Source organism: Pseudophryne corroboree, chromosome 5 (genome assembly GCF_028390025.1).
Source record: "Pseudophryne corroboree isolate aPseCor3 chromosome 5, aPseCor3.hap2, whole genome shotgun sequence".
Classification (NCBI taxonomy): domain Eukaryota; kingdom Metazoa; phylum Chordata; class Amphibia; order Anura; family Myobatrachidae; genus Pseudophryne; species Pseudophryne corroboree.
In genome coordinates, this window is record NC_086448.1 from 377,961,318 (window position 1) to 377,982,893 (window position 21,576).

General features: G+C 47.0%; 1 protein-coding gene across 2 annotated transcripts in view; it reads left to right on the plus strand.

Moving 5' to 3' along the window:
- Positions 1-21,576, plus strand: part of PKD1L1 (polycystin 1 like 1, transient receptor potential channel interacting) — a 608,224-nt gene that overhangs the window by 353,235 nt on the left and 233,413 nt on the right. For both annotated transcript variants that reach the window (XM_063922691.1, XM_063922693.1), the window contains exons 30-32: positions 569-776; positions 4,044-4,150; positions 5,291-5,507. In XM_063922691.1, the coding sequence (XP_063778761.1) occupies positions 569-776; positions 4,044-4,150; positions 5,291-5,507 (532 nt within the window). The remainder of the gene's footprint in view (positions 1-568; positions 777-4,043; positions 4,151-5,290; positions 5,508-21,576) is intronic.

Here is a 21,576-nt window from a genome sequence, read left to right on the forward strand (position 1 = left end):
AGATTGACAGGAAGAAGGCGTTTATATGGGTGTCAACTGACCATTTTCAGAGAGTGCTTGGAAAAACGCATGCGTGTCCTAGCGTTTGCAGGGCGGGTGTCTGACGTCAATTCCGGGACCCAACAGACTGAAGTGATCGCATCGGCTGAGTAAGTTCAGACCTACTCAGAAACTGCACATACTGTTTTTGTACTGCTCGGCTGCACAAGCGTTCGCACACTTGCACAGCTTAAATACTCTCCCCTGTGGGCGGCGACTATGCGTTTGCACAGCTTCAAAAAGTAGCTAGCGAGCGATCAACTCGGAATGACCCCCTTAGTCTGTACCAGAGACGCCTGCTGCAACTTTAATCGCACAGGAATTCATTTTAAATATGTACAGATGAAGCACAACAGAACTTTGTGTGAAAAACAGCTATGGCTGCTGTATTGTAGCACTTTGTATACAGAGTCAGACTCATTTGCACACGGCTGCTGCATATTGTTGGAAGACACATCTGTGCTTATACAAATATTATAGAAATAATAGTGAATGTATTTATATATATTACATTTTCATTTTTTTCCAGTACTACTACAAATCCAGTTCCTTGTGTTATTATTGCGCTTTGCATTTTCCACTACTTGTTATTGGTGATATTCTGTAAAACTAAAGACAAGCATGAAGACCAAAAGGATGGCTTTGTGTTTCTTCAGGACAATTCTCCCAATGACCAGCAAAAATATGCTATTATGATTGATGTAGGTTTCCGATCTAGACCACAGTCAACAGCAAAGGTACTGTAATATAACTTACAAATAAATAAAAACGGTGATCAAATTATAGATAATTTCTACCCTGAAATAGCATTATGCTAGGTGAATTGCAGAGTAATGACCACAAGTTCCAAAATTAGTATTTCTGCATGTAATCGTTAAAACATAATAAACATATAAACATAGGTGTATTTCTCAAAGAGTTGGGTATGGAATCCCAACAGTTAGGATGCCGACGGTCAGAATAATATGGACAGTAGGATCCCGATGGTCAGAAAACGGACAGTGGCATCCCAGCTGTCAGAATCCCCACACTTTGTGGAATGTAGGCTAAACAACCTAACCTTAACCCTCCATTCCCGCAGCCTAACCCTAATCCTGCCCTCCAGCCTAACCCTAACCTCCCCATAGCCTAACCCTAACCCCACCACCTCCAGCCTAACCCTATCACCCCTTCCCCCCCACAGCCTAACCCTAACTCTCCTCTCCTCCAACCTAACCCTCCCCCCTAAACCTCTGGCTGTCTGGATTCCGAATGATCATGAATATTGGGATGCCAACTTTGGGCCTAATTCAGACCTGATCGCAGCAGCAAACTTTTTCTCTAATGGGCAAAACCATGTGCAGTGCAGGTGGGGCAGATATAACGTGTAGAGAGAGTAAGATTTGGGTGGGGTGTGTGAAATCTAAATTGCAGTGTAAAATAAAGCAGCCAGTATTTACCCTGCACAGAAACAAAATAACCCACCCAAATCTAACTCTCTCTGCACATGTTATATCTGCCCCACCTGCAGTGTACATGGTTTTTCCCATTAGAGAAAGATTTGCTGCTGCTGCAATCAGGTCTGAATTAGGCCCTATATCCCTTCTCAAGTTGTACTTGTAGAATACAGGGGGATTTTTACTAAGCAGTGATAAAAGTAGAGAAGTGAGCCAGTGGAGAAGTTGCCCATGGCAACCAATCAGCACTGAAGTAACATCTATAATTTGCATACTACAAAATGATACAGAGCTGCAGATTGGTTGATGGGGCCACTTCTCCACTGGCTCACTTCTCAACTCTTATCACTGCTTAGTAAATGTCCCCCATAGTTTATTTTCTTGACCACTAACTCTTTATTTTAACTGCATAAAGGAAGCAATTCAATTCTGCACAATGGGCCTAATTCAGTAAGGATTGCAAATTCTGCTAATTAGCAGAATTTGCAATCCTGTGAATCACATGCTGGGGGCCGCCCATCGCAGGGCAAGGTCGCCCAGCTTACTGACCGCCGCCCCCCCTTCGCCCCCTCCCCCCATGAAGCAGAAATTGCGATAGCATAGGGAAGCCCACCGTCATGTTCTTGATTGCAGTGGCTGCGTGTGACATCATGCGGCTGCCGCAATCAGGCCCCGCCATGCCCCCGTTCACGCCACACCGCCCCCTGTTTGGCCGCCTCTGCCCCCGCAACGCTCCGTCTACGCCCTGCCACTACCCCCGCCCCGCAACTGCCTCTGTCTGATTGACAGGCAGAGGCAATCTCATTTTCTACACCCCCCTCGCAGAAATTGCGGGTACATGCGCAGGACGGGAGCTGCGCATGCTCCCGCGGGATTGCGATTTGCGATCCAACCTGAATTAGCCCCAATGTGCATACATCATGCGATGATTGGCTGCACACATAATTACCCATTGTGGCTGCTCACTTTTATTTTGCATCTCTATGGGGTGCGAGAAGAAACATGTGGTTACGATGCTCCGGAAAAACACATTGGAGCCATTGGCCCTCATTCCGAGTTGATCGCTCGCAAGGCGAATTTAGCAGAGTTGCTCACGCTAAGCCTACGCCTACTGGGAGTGTATCTTAGCTTCTTAAAATTGCGACCGATGTATTCGCAATATTGCGATTACAAACTACTTAGCAGTTTCAGAGTAGCTTCAGACTTACTCGGCATCTGCGATCAGTTCAGTGCTTGTCGTTCCTGGTTTGACGTCACAAACACACCCAGCGTTCGCCCAGACACTCCCCCGTTTCCCCGGCCACTCCTGCGTTTTTTCCGGAAACGGTAGCGTTTTTTCCCGCACGCCCATAAAACGGCCTGTTTCCGCCCAGTAACACCCATTTCCTGTCAATCACATTACGATCGCCGGAGCGATGAAAAAGCCGTGAGTAAAAATACTATCTCCATTGTAAAATTACTTGGCGCAGTCGCAGTGCGATTATTGCGCATGCGTACTAAGCGGAATTTCACTGCGATGCGATGAAAAATACCGAGCGAACGACTCGGAATGAGGGCCATTGTGTAGAGCTGAACTGGCCCCAAAATGTTTCTCTTAACAAATGTGAAAAAATAACGCTAAGCATCCTGAATTTATTAATTAAAAGATAATACATTCTTTGGGCTAGATGCATCATCGCTTAGAGAGTGATAAAATGGGCAGTGAAAAAGTACCAGCCAATCAGGTCCTAACTGCCATGTCACAGGCCCTGTTTGAAAAATGTCAGTTAGGAGCTGATTGGCTGGTACTTTTTCACTCTCCAGTTTGTCACTTTCCAAGCGATGATCGCTCTGTGCTGAGCGGTGGGAGAGATGTGTGCTGAGCGGTTCGCTCAGCACACATCTCTCCTGCATCGGCCCGTCTATATGGGCCTTAACTGAAAATGCAAAGCGACAAGAAAAATATGCTTGGGAGTTGATGTAGAGATGAAAGCAAGTTCATTTGCAGAGGTTATCTTGTGTGTGTTCTCTCTGCACGTGTTCTGTAACCATGGGCAGTGCAGAGCAATCCAAATGTAGTATAAGGGGCAGAACTGGGCTGTAATAGGCCTTCTTTTGTACAGTAGGCTAATTTCAGAAAGGCATACCCTCCAACTGTACTGTTTTGGCAGGTACAGTACCTTTTTTTATGGTCTGTACCGATTTGTAGCTCTCCAAACTTCCATTGAAAGTATGGCCCCCTTTTACCCATGGCCACGCCCCCTTTCCTAATTTGTACCGGTTTTTATGTGTAAAATGTTGGAGGAAAGGGTGTGTCGAATTGCTGAGCTGTTCATATGAGTGATTATGCCTGTTTTCAGACAGATTTTTTGCTTCAGGGATGGGACTGGTGACAGTGCACATTGATGGCAGCTATGAATCCAAATGTACCAATAGGAGCAGTCCAGCTACAGGGATGCTTGCATCTTGCAAATGGGGAAAAATACGCATTTATTTCCCAGCATGCAATGTCTGAACACTGCCAACTTGCCTTCAGCTCTGCATCAGCCCCTGGTTTTTACAATAAATTCCCTAATTATTCTTCCATAGGTGCACATTGTTTTACATGGAGAAGATGTTGTATCTGAAACACGTGAGCTATATTGTCCAGACAAGCCTCTGTTTGAAAGGAATTCACGTCACACATTTATCATGAGGTAATTCAAAATCATACAGAATTAGTGTCAGTGAAATTAATTTGCATACATACGAGGTTGAATGCTCTCTAGTTGTACTTTATTACTAGTTTAACTAACTAAAACTTAAGGGCCCCCTACACTAGTGCGATAATGCCCGATTTCATCTGATTTCAGGCATTCGGCCCGATATATCGGATGAAATCGGGCATTTTGGAGGTGTTTCCGATCAGACACTCCCATTACACTCCCATGCAGTACTGAATTAACAATACAGCACCTGGGGCTATTGCACAGGGCGGGAGGATGGGGGCCACATATAGTTACATCACCACTGTGTGTGTGAGGGGTGTGGACGCTGTGACCACTGGCGTTTCTATAACGGGTGCAGTGTGTGCGGTGCACACGGGCCTCTGAGTCCAGAGGGGCCCCCCACCGCACACGCTGCACCCATTTTTAAAATACTCACCCCTCTGGAGTCCAACGCCGGCATCTGCAGTGCTGTCAAAACACTGTGAAAATGTCTCAGCTGCCATTTTCACTGAATTCTGCGCATGCACAGTAGAGAAATCTCAGAGAAAATGGCTGTCGTACCATTTTGCCGGAGATCTGCGCATGCGTAGTAGAGTCTGATCCCTCTAGTGCTCAGACTCTCAGCGCTGCCGGCAGAGAGGAGGGAGTTCGAACGGAGGAGGCTGAATGCAGGCCTCCTCCTCTCTTAAAGCGCCCTGGCTGTGGCATATGTGTCCTGGAGTTTCATATTGACAAATTTATTGATGTGACCCCCACAAGTTAGTTGCTCTGGTGCTCCCACAAACCTTATTCCAGCCCTACTTCCATGGCACTCCGACATTTTGGGTTGGTTACATGTGATCGTATTGTCACCACCCAGTTCCCACCCAAAACACTCTACTATATGGAAAGATAGATCCAGCCAAGTTCCGTTCCACTTTGAATAGATGGAGAGTCACAAATAAAAGTGTATATTCATATTTGCAAATGTGCTTTATGCAAAAACTCACCATTTGCACCTGTGAATAGACATGTATCAAGCCCAGAGTCTGCTGTATGGCTTTATACCCCATATTTTATTTATTATTAATAATAATAGTTTGTTGCTATTCTATACGTTTGGTTACCACATATTATTTATATCTGCAGTGTACCTGACAGTCTTGGGCCGTTATGGAAGATTCATGTTTGGCATAACAACAGTGGTCACTCCCCGAGCTTGTACATTAGTCACTTGGTTATCAAAGATCTTCAGAGTGGAACCAGCTGGTTTTTCTATGCGGAGTGCTGGCTTGCAGTTGATGAGGGAGATGGAAAAGTGGAGCGTGAATTCACAGCTGTAGGACATGGAATAGGATTCAGAAAGGTAAATTCATTTGTATTTCAGAAACTATGCAACTTACTGTAAGTACCCCTTCTTTACACCACAGTGTTATAGGAGGGCTAGCAAGGGACATAGGAAGGTGCTTACTCCTTGTTCAGCATATTGATCAAACAATATTTGTGGGATATCCCCCAAAACATAAATTTCTGAGAGCTACCTGCAAATTCTAAGGATCTTGTGGATGTATATGTACAGGGGACTGCAGAAGATGTCAAAGATACCTGCTGCAATCCCTCGTTTTCAATTGCAAAAGCAGACCCATATGTTTCTATGCAATGGTCGCTTGCCCATACTTGGTCTGATGACCAGTGCTGAAAGTAGGGTGGTACGGGGTGGTACAAAATATGGTGGTAGTATGCAGTACCACCAGCCCACCGCTGGGGCAGAAATTATAAGGGGCATTTTTGTGTGTGGGACATAAAATGGTGTCAGTGGCATAAGTGCGTATGGCATAATGTATAATAGGCATTACCGTGTGTGGTATAATATGTAAGGCATTATGGTGTGTGGCATAAAGTGTAATGGGCTGTGGCAAAATGTGTAATGGGTGTTACAGTGTCTGGCATAATGTGTAATGGGCATTACAATGTGTGGCATAATGTGTAATAAGCATTACGGTGTGTGGCATAATGTGTAATAATCATTACGTGTGAGGCATAATGTGTAATGGACATTACGGTGCTTGACATAATGTGTAAGGGGCATTACAGTGTGGGACATAATGTGGCCATGCCCCTATTGTCATGTAGCCACTCCCCTAGTTTTGTGTGACCACGCCTCCTCATGACATGTGACCACTCCCATTTTTACTATGACTAAGAAAAAATTTCTACTTGCACCACTGCTTATGACAGCGCATGTGCATAAATGCTGCCGGGTCCCGAACCCAGAAGTTAATTTCACTTCTATGCATCACAGGGAAGGACTTCTATCAAAGCCCTTGTAACAGGATGCAGTTAATATAGTGACTGTCGGGATCCCAGTGTTCAGGTCCCGGCGCCGGAATCCCGACAGTCGGTAAAATGCCAGCGGTCAGAATACCGACCGATCCCCGGTATTCCTACTCAGGTGGTTTATCCACGCCACCACCCGTAGGCAAATAGAACCCGTGGTGAGCAAAGCTTGCCACCAGGCCTGAAACATGACAGACGCATCAAGCCCGCAAGGGGACTCGCTGTGCTTGCTGCCAGTATTGTGGATGCCAGGATGCCACTGGGGGTAATTCCAAGTTGATCGCAGCAGGATTTTTGTTAGCAGTTGGGCAAAACCATGTGCACTGCAGGGGCGGTGGCAGATATAACATGTGCAGAAAGAGTTAGACTTTGGTGGGTTATTTTGTTTCTGTGCAGGGTAAATACTGGCTGCTTTATTTTTACACTGCAAATTAGATTGCAGATTGAACACACCACACCCAAATCTAACTCTCTCTGCACATGTTATATCTGCCTCCCCTGCAGTGCACATGGTTTTGCCCAACTGCTAACAAAATTCCTGCTGCGATCAACTTGGAATTACCCCCACTGTCGTGATCCTGACAGCCGGCTTCCCGCCAGCCGGGATATCGTCTCATTCTTCTTTTTACTGCATGTTTCCTTTTTTTTCCATTCAGGCAATCCTTAATTTGTTATTTCAACAATAAGTAGCAATAAAGCTGGGCATACACTATACCAGGCATGTCCAAACTGCGGCCCTCCAGCTGTTGAGAAACTACACATCCCAGCATGCCCTGACACAGCTTTAGCATTCTCTGACAGCAAAACTGTGTCAGGGCATGCTGGGATATGTAGTTTCACAACAGCTGGAGGGCCGCAGTTTGGACATGCCTGCACTATACAATTATCTGGCAGATCATCCTTTATGATCTGGCTGGTTGGAATGAGAATCTAGTAATGGATGAGAACAAATGACAATTGGACATTTGCTCCCAAACACTGGAAAACGGACAAAAACAGTTGTTCATACAAATTGGTTAAATCCGTGATTTAACCAATTTGTCTGAACGACAAGTTATGTCCATTTTCCTGTGTTTGGGAGCAAATTGTCGACTGTAAGGTGCTCTTATCCATTACCAGATTTTCCTTTTCAACCAGCCAGACCTGGCAGATGATCTGACAGATAATTATATAGCGAATGCCCAGCTTAAGTAATGACAGCTGTTCGGACGAAGCCCTGATAGTTAATAAATATACCCCTATATATCTTGATCTCTTAATTTACCGATTAGACCTAGCTTTGGAAGGAAGGTTGGATTTAATTCTGCACATAGCAGTTTTGTAGGCAGGAGAGTTACAAATTGGGATTGAGGCTGGAGAGGCACAGGGGAGCTTAAGGTTGTAGAGAACATTGAGGGATGGGCCTGAGGAGACACAGGGGGTAATTCAGACCTGTTCGCACGCAGGCTATTTTTGCACTGCTGCGACCAGGTAATTGCCACCCACAGGGGAGGGGGTATTTACTGTGCAGGGCTGCAAACGCTTGTGCAGAGAGCTGCACAAACAAAAAGTTTCTGCAGTCTCTGCACAGCTCAAGACTTACTCAGCCGCTGCGATAATCCGGCCAGGAGCTGACGTCAGGATCCCTCCCTGCAAACAGCCAGGCACGCCTGCTTTTTCCTCGACACTCCCAGAAAACGGTGAGTTGACACCCCCGGACGGCCTCTTCCTGTCAGTCTTCTTGCGTTTGCCACTGCGAATGCTTGCGCAGTTCAGACCCGATCGCACGGCTGCAAATAACTTCAGCGTGCAATCGGGTCTGAATGACCCCCACAGATGGGCTGAGACTAATGACAGCCACAATAGCTAGCGACCCGACAAATAAAAAGTCAAAGTACTACATTTATCTTCTGTTCATTCACTTGGCATTTTGTTAATTGATTAAAAGAAACTATTAACATTTCTATTTTTGAAAGCATTCTTACTTCGCACCATTTCTCTTACGTCCTAGGGGATACTGGGAATCCATTTACTACCATGGAGTATAGATGGGTCCACCAGGAGCCATGGGCACTATAGAAGCTTGATTGCGTGTGCTGGCTCCTCCCTCTATGCCCCTCCTACCAGACTTGGTTTAGAAAATGTGCCCAGAGGAGCCGGTCACGTCTCTGGAAGCTCCTGAAGAGTTTTCTGCATTTATTTTCTAAGTTTGTTATTTTCAGGCAGGACTGGATGGCACCAGCCTGCCTGCTTCGTGGGCTTAGGGAGGGGGGGGGGGACCCAACCCCACCCCACTAAGGGTTAATGGTCCCTTTCCCCGCTGACAGGACGCTAGCTCCTGAGGGAACTATTCGCAAGCCCCACCACAGCGAGCGTACATTCCCGCAGCATGCCGTCACCCCTAACAGAGCTAGAAGAAAGAAGAGTGGTGAGTACTAAGCCGGCGTCCCGGTTAGCGGGTCACCAGCCATTATGGCGGCATGAGCGTACAGAGATGCACGGCTTCTATGCGCGGCGGACTGAGTCTCCTGACTAAGTGCACTGTTGTGTACACAGTACCCAGACTGGCAATACAGGCTTAAAAGGGGGCTTACTCTATTTTATGCACCCAGACACATAAGCCAGTATAAAGTAGAGCGGGAAGACCGCGTGCTGTTGAAGGGGTGGGGCTTCACTATGAGCGGACCCAGCAGCTCACCAGTGCCATGTTCCCTACTGCAGCTGACACAGATGCTGACTGACAGGGACGCGCAGCTCCTCTGGAAAGCCTCCAGTTTACCTCAGTGGTACCAGGGGGTCATAGCACGGGGGGAGCGATTACTAGTGTACTAAGTCCCTAATCTAGGTACTTAGTCTGCGACCCGGCAAAGCTTGGCAGTAGCGATAAGGGCGCCGTGTGCTGGTTCCATGCTCTCTCTGTGTCTCTCTGGAAGGGCTCTTTGTGGGTTAATTGTGCTTTTAACCTTTTCCTGTGTGTGTGTGTGTGTGTGTGTGTGTGTGTGTGTGTTGTCACTACTGCAGTATGTCAGGCAAAGAGTGTGTTTCATGTAAGGCACAGTGTTTCTCTTCTCCAGGGGGTACACTAGTGTGTACTTGGTGTAGTATCTCTTCCCAGGCTAGTAGGGCTGAACCAGCATGGCTGGACTCCATTAGAGGAATGATTTCCACCATTTCTACAAAATTATGTCGTAATGAGAAAAAGACGTAATACTTAAGGCAGTCTATGGATGAGTTTATAAAAAAAAGGACTCGGTACCCAGACCAGCGTCTCAGTCCTCTACCATTTGTCCGCAAAAACGTACCTTGACTCATATACTGTATTCTGACTCTGATGATGAAGGGTCAGAAATGGAGGAAGGTAAGGTGGACACAGAGGTAGGGAAGGGTACTCTGTCACATGGTGTAGAGGCTATCATAGATGCTATCAGAGAAGTTCTAAAAGTTCTAAAAGTTCTAAAGTGAATCTTACTTTAATATTAAGAAAAAATTCTCAGCCACTTTTCCTGTGTCAAAGGAACTAAATACCCTGTTTGAAGAACCGTGGGTTAATCCAGATAAGAAATTTCAAATTCCTAGGCAGTTATCATCTTTTCCTTTTCCTCCTGAGGATAGGACAAAATGGGAAAATCTACCGATAGTGGATGTGTCAGTCTCCAGGCTCTCATGTAAAATTGTACTACCTGTGCCTGGTGCAGCCTCCCTAAAAGATGCGGCTGATCGCAAGATTGAGACTACACTCAAATATTTGTATACTGCTGCCGGGGTGGCCCAGAGACCCACTATATTTAGCATGTGGGTGGATTACAAGAGCCATTGCTAAATGGTCAGGTAATTTACTTGAGGGGTTAGACACCTTACCTCAAGAGGAAATTATTTTGCTCCTCCAATATATACTGTACAAGACTCTGCTAATTGTATGGTAGAAGCCATAAAAGAAATAGGTTTGCTTAATGCACGCACTACAGCTATGGCAGTGTTGGCACGCAGAGGATTATGGTTACGTCAGTGGACTGATGACTCGGACTCCAGGAAAGGAGTGGAAGGCCTACCTTTCACAGGAGAGACTTATTTGGAGATGAACTCGACAAATGGATCTGCCGAGTTACTGCGGGTAAGTCCACATACCTACCTTCTGCAGGTCCGCCAGCAAGGAAGGATTACTCAGGACCTAATCTACAGTCCTTCGAACTGCCAAATTTAGGGGCAAGGCCAGAGGTTCTTCTACCGCCGCCAGAGGTGCTAGAGGTAAACCAAGCAAACCAGCGACTGATGGTTCACAGGAACAGGGCTCGGGCTCTGCTTCCTCAAAACCTTCCGCATGATGGTGGACTGCGATGCCTGGAAGACATGAGGGTGGGATCCCGGCTAAAATTCTTCAGTAACATCTGGACAGGTTCGTGCCAGGATCCCTGGGTCATAGACCTTATATCCCAGGGCTACAGACTGGAGTTCCAGGAGCTCCCACCTCACAAATTCTTCAAATTAGGCTTACCAGTTTCACAAGAGGCGAGAGTAAACTTACACGATGCCATTCAAAAACTGTTTCAAACCCAGGTCATTATTCCAGTTGCACCTCATCTACACAACAAGGGTTACTATTAAAGCTTGTTTGTGGTACCGAATCCGGAGAGTTCGGTAAGGCCGATTCTGAACCTCAAGTCATTGAACCCATACTTACGTGTCTTCAAATTCAAGATAGAGTCGTTGAGAGTGGTAATCTCAGGTCTGGAGGAGGGGGAATTCCTAACGTCTCTGGATGTCAAGGATGTGTACCTTAACAATCCGATCTGGCCACCTCATCAGGCTTATCTACGGTTTGCACTGCAGGACTGCCACTACCAGTTCCAGGCCCTGCTATTTGGTCTCTCCACGGCACCGAGGGTGTTCACCAAAGTGATGGCGGAGATGATGAAGTTGCTCCGTAGACAGGGAGTGAACATAGTTCCGTACTTGGATGACATTCTGATAAAGGCACCGTCCAGGAAACGGCTGTTGGAGAACATTACCCTCTCAACCAGGCTACTCCTGGATCATGGGTGGATTCTGAACCTGCCAAAATCTCACCTAGAACCAACGCAGAGGCTACAGTTCCTGGGAATGATACTGGACACAGGGACTCAAAAGTATTTCTTCCCTTGGAAAAGGCAATGAAATCCAGTCGATGGTAAGCACCATCTTGAAGCTGACCGGAATCTCAGTGCATCTCTGCATATGCCTTCTGGGGAAAATTGTGGTTTCTTACGAAGCAATTCAGTACGGAAGGTTTCATGTGAGGACCTTCCAGCTGGATCGGTTGGACAAATGGTCCGGATCGCATCTTCACATTGCATTAAAGGATTCGTCTGTGACCAAAAGCCAGGATCTCCCTTCTGTGGTGGCTACAGACTTCTCACCTAGCCGAGGGTCAGAGGTTCGGGATTCAAAATTGTATTCTGCTAACCACAGATACAAGCCTCAGAGGTTGGGGAGCAGTCACCCAGGGGGTGCAGTTTCAAGGAAGATAGTCAAGTCAGAAGATCGTCTTTCCAATAAACATCCTGGATACTCAGGGCTATATACAACGCCCTTCTGCAGGCCTCATCTCTTCTTCAGAATCAGGCCATTCAGGTCCAGTCGGACAATGTGACGTACATAAACCGACAGGGTGGAATGAGAAGCAGAGCTGCAATGTCAGAGGTGTCAAGAATTCTCCTCTGGGTGGAAAAACACGCCGTGGCATTGTCGGCGATCTTCATTCCGGGAGTAGACAACTGGGAAGCAGACTTCCTCAGCAGACACGATCTGCACCCGTGGGACTTGGGCCTCCACCCGGAAGTGTTCTGGTGATTGACACGTCGGTGGGGGTATCCACAAATCGACATGATGGCCTCTCGACTCAACAAGAAGCTCAAGTGGTATTGTTCCAGGTCGAGGGACCCACAGGCAGTGGCGGTAGACACACTGACAACCACGTGGGTCTACCAGCTGGTGTACTTGTTTCCTCCCATTCCTCTGATCCTAATAATTCTAAAAAGAATAAAAAGGGAAAATATTCAAGCAATTCTCATTGCTCCGGACTGGCCACGAAGGGCCTGGTATGTGGATATTCTCGAGATGCTGATTGAATATCCGTGGCCTCTGCCTCTTTGAGAAGATCGTCTGCAGCAGGGCCCATTTGTCTATCAAGATTTACTGCGGCTACATTTAACGGCATGAAAGTTGAACGACTGATTCTAGCCAGGAGAGGGATACCTGACAAGGTCATCCTGACTATGATCCAAGCCAGAAAGGGGGTAACGTCTAAACAGTAACATTGTATTTGGAAGAAATATTTCTGCTGCGGGGTACACTGGGGTTCCACAGGGAATAACATCGGGGTGTAGAGTAGGATCTTGATCCGAGGCACCAACAGGCTAAAAGCTTTGACTGTTCCCAGAATGAATAGCGCCGCCTCCTCTATAACCCCGCCTCCGTGCACAGGAGCTCAGTTTTGGTGCCTGCAGTGCAGGCATACAACGGGCAGGGCTGCTCCAGCAGCCCTCAGAAGAGCTTTTTTAAGTGAAGTTTGAAGACTTCAAGGGCTGCAGCAGAGACACTGTTAGTGTTAGATGTCAGTCAGACATCTCCTGCTGCAGCTCCATCACCTCCCCCAGCGGTGCTGTATACTCCCGCACCTTTGTTGCCGGGTACTTACAGCGGAGGCTCCGGTTTTCTTCAGTCAGGCACACACACCACTGCAGCTCTCCAGGATCGCATGGCCACACTTCGGGAGGAGGTAAGTGGGTCTCCCAGGTGGGACCCGCTAGAAATCGTGATACAGCGTGGCCGATGGGAGGCGGGCCACGCGCGCTGGCGTGGACACTGTGACAGTACAGGGACCCCACTAGATGGGTGTAGTATGGTATGCCGGCGGCTGGGCTCCCGGCGACCAGCATACTGGCACCGGGAGCCCGACCGCCGGCATACCGACAGCGTGGCAAGCGCAAATGAGCCCCTTGCGGGAGAATATGTGTCGGTATACTGTGCGCCGGGATCCCGACATTCGGCAACCAGAAGATCACCCCACTAGACCACCAGGGCAAGGGCACAGGTCAGTTTTACTAAAAACCATTTGTCTATGGCCCACAGTACCCGGTGGTGAAGTCCAGCAAGGGGATAAGGCTCTGACCTGTAGCCCCTCCCCCAGCCCCAGGGCACCATTTAGAGTAAATGTTCCCGCCCTGGAGCTGCATCTCTCTCTCTCCCTCACTCCCTGTCAGCTTTTGGGCGCCATCTTCACATGCTGAGCTGATCCTGGGACTGTTTGGGCAAATGCTCCTCTGTAAAGCCGCCTGCATGTCAGCGCTGTGCATTTTACAGGACACTTAAGTATTCTACATGTCTGTTGACAGTGTTAGTTAAGAAACAGTGCATTTATTCGGGGTAATGTAGTACAAGTTCCCTGTGATATACATCCAGTTTTTTACTGTGCATTGATATATCTATTAATCTGTATAGCTTTACTCAGTATTACTTAGTATTGCTAGTCCAGTGCAGTTTTATTGCATGTCATGATTTCTGCATGTGACTGTGTGTGTGTGTGTGCGTGCATGTACAGCTGCTGCGTGACTTCCATTCCGTGTGTCTCACTCAAATTGCTATCCCTATATTCTGTACCCCGAGGGGGGCTAAGTGCGTCAGGGGTATTAGTCATACTTGCCGACTTTAAGGCTGCTCTCTCTGGGAGAGAGCAGCCAGGTCGGCTCAGCAGGGAGGCGGGCAGTGACGTGTGTGCAGAGGGGGGTGGGCCAGAGGCGGAATGGGGGTGTGGTAGAGGGGGGATGGGGCGTGGCTGCGGGATCGCATGAGGTTAGTCACGCCCCCCGCTGTGTAATGCCACTATTACCGGCATTATACAGCAGGGGGCATGGCTATGATGACGCAATTCAACAAGAATTGCTTCATTGCCTGCCCGGTCCGCCCACTTTACTCGCTAAGTGGGCGGCCGAGCAGGGGGGACCCTGAAATCGGGAGACTTGCCTGCTCTTCCGGGGGGCCGGGAGGGTCACTCGATTATCGGGAGTCTCCCGGCCAATCCTGGAGAGTAGGCAAGTATGGTATTAGTTCATATAGGTGTTTCACAGGATATACTTATACCCCTTTTCCACTAGCTCAAAAAACACGGGTAAATGCACGGGGGCGCGCATTTACCCGTGTTTTCTGCAAGTGGAAAAGGGTAAACCCGGATCAAGTGACCCGTGAATCCTACCCGGCTATTTACCTGGGTAGGACACGGGAATGATCCGGGTAGGGATGTAGTGTAAACGGGAGCCGTGTCGATGCGACACGGCTCCCGTTTACACTGTATGGAAGGGCGGCGCTGGGAGATCATGTGATCTCCCTGCGCCACCCCTGCCGCGTCACTAGAAGCGTCACCAACCCGGCATATGCCGGGTTGTGACTGCTGATGGGAAAGGGGCCGAGCACGGGTCGCAGCAGGGGGCAGCTCCCGTGTCAGGCTCCCGGCTGCGACCCGTGCTCGTAAGTGGAAAAGGGGTATTATTGAGTACTTTTCTCTGTTATTTTCAGTCACCATATACCTCTTGAATTCTCTGTTTGTGTTAATACACTGCACAGGGGGTTCTTGTTAAGGTATTAGGCTGCTGATATTGTACTGGGTTGTCCATGAATTGAGCTTTCATGTATATCAGCTACAAGGGGCGATGGAGCTGGGGCTGATCCCACAATGCGTGGTGGTGACGCTGCAGACACATTAGAGGAAAATATAGCAGCAGAGGGTTCAGGTTCTGGGTGTTCCCATCCCCCCAGTGGGACTGTAGCAATGGGGGTTCATAATGACCCGCCTTGGGCTATTTTCTACATGTTATGAAGTACGCTGGTAACTAGACTTATGCCCCCTATGGGACCTCACGTGCCGGTACAATCGCATATTGTCCCTGTGGCTAATCCGCCATGGGAAGATCAACTGTCCACTCAGTTACAGCAATTGAACCACTCATTAACTAAACAGAAATCTAACCCTCGCCCGCCTAAGACTGAGGGGTCCTCTAAGTGGGTCATTACTTCCCCACAATCCACCCACGTCTCAGACACCTCGTCTGATGAGGATGGAGTGTATACTGACCCATTGCTGTAATGTTAGTCGCACAGGTTATATATCCAGAGAATGACCCCCATTTTTGTTATCCAAGACACGTTAGTGTTATTCAAAAATGCTTGGGGGGTGCTACCACAGGCACAATAAATTTGCAACAGAAGGAAGGAGAAAGGGTTCGAAATGCCCTATAGTGGTGCACAATTTTATATTAAAATGTAACTTTTATTATGATATATAGTAAAACCAGCGAATATTAAGAAAAAAGTAGAATAGTGTAAATAGAAAGAAAATTGTGATTAAAAAATAGAGATGCTGCGCACTAGATGTCACCGGATTGACTCATATCTTATTATCAAAATTGATCAATTTATAGTCAGAAGTGTATTAGGAATATATAATTCCTGTGTATCTATAGTTTACGTTTATACTACTGAAGGGAATCCTAGAGTAAATTTCCAAAATTTTTCCAATCCCTCCCAGAATTTAAGAAATACAATCATTCAGGCAGGGTTTACCAGATGTCATTATGTATGATAATGATATAACTGTAATAACTTATTATGTGTGCTGTTGAAATGATTCAAAATAAAGTGATCAAACAAAAATGTGTGTTGTATTTTCACTATTTCTCAGAGTGAATGTACAGACTCTATCATGAGATCTCAATAGCACCTGTGTGTCTTCCTAGGTTTCATAAGCCGTATTGTATCCACTGCAATAGAAACATGAGGGCAAAGGGATACAAATGTATCCACTTAGAGAGAAACGGCTGTTGTTAGTTCAGAGACTAGGCTCTGACAATATCAAGCCTTTGAATTGCCACAAATTATAAACACCATTATCCCAATTTCAGTGTAGCGTCATTTAGGCTCATTTAAAGCTAAAGTGATTGCTGGCAATGGAGTAATCAGTAATCCCTTGTCAGGGAATATAGGCCCTCATTCCGAGTTGATCGGTCGCAAGGCGAATTTAGCAGAGTTACACACGCTAAGCCTACGCCTACTGGGAGTGTATCTTAGCATCCTAAAATTGCGACCGATGTATTCGCATTATTGCGATCACAAACTACTTAGCAGTTTTAGAGTAGCTCCACACTTACTCTGCCTGTGCGATCAGTTCAGTGCTTGTCGTTCCTGGATTGACGTCAGAAACACACCCAGCGTTCGCTCAGACACTCCCCCGTTTCTCCGGCCACTCCTGCGTTTTTTCCGGAAACGGTAGCGTTTTCATCCACACGCCCCTAAAACGCCGTGTTTCCGCCCAGTAACACCCATTTCCTGTCAATCACACTACGATCGCCGGAGCGAAGAAAATGCCGTGAGTAAAAATCCAATCTTCATAGCAAAGTTACTTGGCGCAGTCGCAGTGCGACTATTGCGCATGCGCACTAAGCGAAATTTCACTGCGATGCGATGAAAAATAACGAGCGATCAACTCGGAATGAGGGCCATAGTATGGTATGTCAATGATTTACTACATATCACAATGCTTACACTCAGAGTTCCTATATACCAATATATGTTTAATGATCCATATGAGATCATGCAGATTATTTATTTCTCTGTATTATTGACAGAGATAATTAGGGCTCACCCCGTTCTTATCTGGGTGTGAGTTGATAAGTTCATGCATTATTCATTTCAACACTTTGCTGAGCCATTGGAGTATGTGTATAGTGACAATTACACCTGGGACCTAAGGATATTGGACAGTCTGTGGTTCCTTATTGCTCAGAAAGATTTCACACATTCAGTGTTGTTTAATGATTTCTGATATAGACTCATACAAATACTACGTGTCTAATAGTATGTGTGTTTAGGCTTTATTATACACCCTTATAGACACTATTGGATACAATTCACTAATGCAGGCTCATACACCTATTAAGTGTCCAATAATACACGTTTTTTTAGGCTTTATTATGCAGCCTTATGGACACTAGTTTGATACAGTTTTCATACACCCAGGAGGTCATTCCGAGTCGTTCGCTCGGAAAATTTCTTCGCATCGCAGCGTTTTTCCGCTTAGTGCGCATGCGCAATGTCCGCACTGCGACTGCGCCAAGTAAATTTGCTATGAAGTTTGGATTTTTACTCACGGCTTTTTCTTCGCTCAGGCAATCGTAGTGTGATTGACAGGAAATGGGTGTTACTGGGCGGAAACAGGCCGTTTTATGGGCGTGTGGGAAAAAACGCTACCGTTTCCGGAAAAAACGCGGGAGTGGCTGGAGAAACGGAGGAGTGTCTGGGCGAACGCTGGGTGTGTTTGTGACGTCAAACCAGGAACGATAAGCACTGAACTGATCGCAGATGCCGAGTAAGTCTGAAGCTACTCTGAAACTGCTACGAGATGTGTAATCAGTGGCGTAACTACTGCCCCCGCAGCCCTCGCGGTGGCTAGGGGGCGAGGGGCTGCGGGAGCTTCACTGATTTAGTGCAGACTGACATGCGGACGAGCGTCCGCATGTCAGTCTGCGGTCTCGTTCCCTCCCCTGCTGTTAGGAGGGACACGGAGGGCACAGCGCACGCCTCCCTGTGTCCCTCCTGGGTCTCCGGCGGCCGCGGGTCTCATAAAGGAAGTGCCGTTCGTGAGCACTTCTTTTATTAGAGTGACCCGTGGCCGCCGGAGACCCAGGAGGGACACAGGGAGGCGTGCGCTGTGCCCTCCGTGTCCCTCCTAACAGCAGGGGAGCGGGGGAGCGGCGGCGGAGGAAGCAGGGGGGGGGGGGTCGCACTGAGGGGGCATATCTGGCACTGGGGGCAAATTTGGCAGGGAGGGGGGGGTTAATATCTGGCACTGGGGACATATATGGCATTGGGGGGGATATCTGGCACTGGGGACATATGTGGCAGGGGGGGGGGAATATCTGGCACTGGGGCATATGTGGCACTAGGGGGGAATATCTGGCACTGGGGGCATATATGGCACTGGGGGGAATATCTGGCACTGGGGACATATGTGGCAGGGGGGGGGAATATCTGGCACTGGGGCATATGTGGCACTAGGGGGGAATATCTGGCACTGGGGGCATATATGGCACTGGGGGGGAATATGTGGCACTGGGGGGGGATATCTGGCACTGGGGCATATGTGGCACTGGGGGGGAATATCTGGCACTGGGGGCATATATGGCACTGGGGGGGGGAATATGTGGCACTGGGGGCATATGTGGCACTGGGGGGGAATATCTGGCACTGGGGCATATGTGGCACTGGGGGCATATATGGCACTGGGGGGGGATATCTGGCACTGGGGGCATATGTGGCACTGTGGGGGAATATCTGGCACTGGGGGCATATGTGGCACTGGGGGGGTATATGTGTACCTGGCACATGGGGGGGGGGCTATATTTGGCACTGGGGGCATGTGAGTACCTGGCACCGTGGGGGAATATCTGGCACTGGGGACATATGTGGCACTGGGAGCACAGCCCTAGCAACAAGGACTACCTCCTAGCAACGAGCATGACACCCAGTGCATGAAACCCCTGGCAGCGAGCATGACACCCAGTGCATGAAACCCCTGGCAACGAGCATAACACCCAGTGCATGAAACCCCTGGCAACGAGCATGACACCCAGTGCATGAAACCCCTGGCAACGAGCATGACACCCTGAGCATGAAAACCCCTGGCACCGTGCATGGAACCAAGAGCATGAAACCCCTGGCAACGAGCATGACACCCAGTGCATGAAACCCCTGACAACGAGCAGGTAATTGAAAAGTAATTAGAAGCCTTACTGTAGGACTTAATGTGTAATGGGCATTACGGTGTGTGGCATAATGTATCACGGACATTGCGGTGTGTGTCATAATGTGTCACAGGCATTACGGTGTATGGTATACTATATCGCGGGCATTGTGATATGTGGTATAATGTCTCAGGGTCATTGCAGTGTGTGGCATAATGTATCACGGACATTGCGGTGTGTGTCATAATGTGTCAGGCATTACGGTGTGTGGTATACTATATCACGGGCATTGTGGTATGTGGTATAATGTCTCAGGGTCATTGCAGTGTGGAATAATATATAACGGGCATTGCGGTGTGTGGCATAGGGTATAACGGGCATTGCGATATGTGTCACAGGCATTACGGTGTATGGTATACTATATCAGGGGCATTGTGGTATAATGTCTCAAGGTCATTGCAGTGTGTGGCATAATGTGTCACAGGCATTGTATGTGCTATAATGTATCGGGCATTGCAGTGTGTGGTATAATGTATCACGGACATTGCAGTGTGTGTCATAATGTGTCACAGACATTGTATGTGCTATAATGTATCAGGGGCAGTGCAGTGTGTAGCATAATGTATAACGGGCATTGCGATTCCTGTCATAATGTGTCACAGGCATTATAGTGTGTGGCATAATGTGTCGGGGGCATTATGGTGTGTGCATATTGTGTCATGTGCATTATTGTGTGCGGCATAATGTCTAAGGGCCATTGCAGTATGTGGAATAATGTATACTGGGCATTACTATAATGAGGAAAAATGACAAATAATGTAAGGGGCATGAATCAGGATTATTTTTCTTTCCTGTGGTGGCTAACGTCTGGGCGTGCAGGTTGCAAAACTGGGGTATAAGGTAGTCTTTTCCTGCAATGCCACGCCCATTCCAACGAAGCCACGCCCATCCCAATGAAGCCACGCCCCTTTTTTGCTGCGCGCGCGCGCATATTTACCCCTTTATTGCTCCCAATTATGGGGGATGGGGGGGGAGCGCCGAAGATTTTTTTGGCTTGGGGGAGATAAATTTCTAGTTACGCCACTGTGTGTAATCGCAATATTGCGAATCTTTCGTTCGCAATTTTAAGAAGCTAAGATTCACTCCCAGTAGGCGGCGGCTTAGCGTGTGCAATACTGCTAAAATCGCCTTGCGAGCGAACAACTCGGAATGAGGGCCCCAGTACGTTTTTTTGCGCAGTGTATTATTGGACACTTAATAGGTGTATGAGCCTGCATTAGTGAATTGTATCCAATAGTGTCTATAAGGCTGTATAATAAAGCCTAAACACACATACTATTAGACACGTAGTATTTGTATGAGTCTATATCAGAAATCATTAAACAACACTGAATGTGTGAAATCTTTCTGAGCAATAAGGAACCACAGACTGTCCAATATCCTTAGGTCCCTGTTGTAAATGTCACTATACACATACTCCAATGGCTCAGCAAAGTGTTGAAATGAATAATGCATGAACTTATCAACTCACACCCAGATAAGAACGGGGTGATTAAACATATATTGGTATATAGGAACTCTGAGTGTAAGCATTGTGATATGTAGTAAATCATTGACATACCATACTATATTCCCTGACAAGGGATTACTGATTACTCCATTGCCAGCAATCACTTTAGCTTTAAATGAGCCTAAATGACGCTACACTGAAATTGGGATAATGATGTTTATAATTTGTGGCAATTCAAAGGCTTGATATTGTCAGAGCCTAGTCTCTGAACTAACAACAGCCGTTTCTCTCTAAGTGGATACATTTGTATCCCTTTGCCCTCATGTTTCTATTGCAGTGGATACAATACGGCTTATAGGAAGACACACAGGAGCTATTGAGATCTCATGATAGAGTCTGTACATTCACTCTGAGAAATAGTGAAAATACAACACACATTTTTGTTTGATCACTTTATTTTGAATCATTTCAACAGCACACATAATAAGTTATTACAGTTATATCATTATCATACATAATGACATCTGGTAAACCCTGCCTGAATGATTGTATTTCTTAAATTCTGGGAGGGATTAGAAAAATTTTGGAAATTTACTCTAGGATTCCCTTCAGTAGTATAAACGTAAACTATAGATACACAGGAATTATATATTCCTTATACACTTCTGACTATAAATTGATCAATTTTGATAATAAGATATGAGTCAATCCGGTGACATCTAGTGCGCAGCATCTCTATTTTTTAATCACGATTTTCTTTCTATTTACACTATTCTACTTTTTTCTTAATATTCGCTGGTTTTACTATATATCATAATAAAAGTTACATTTTAATATAAAAT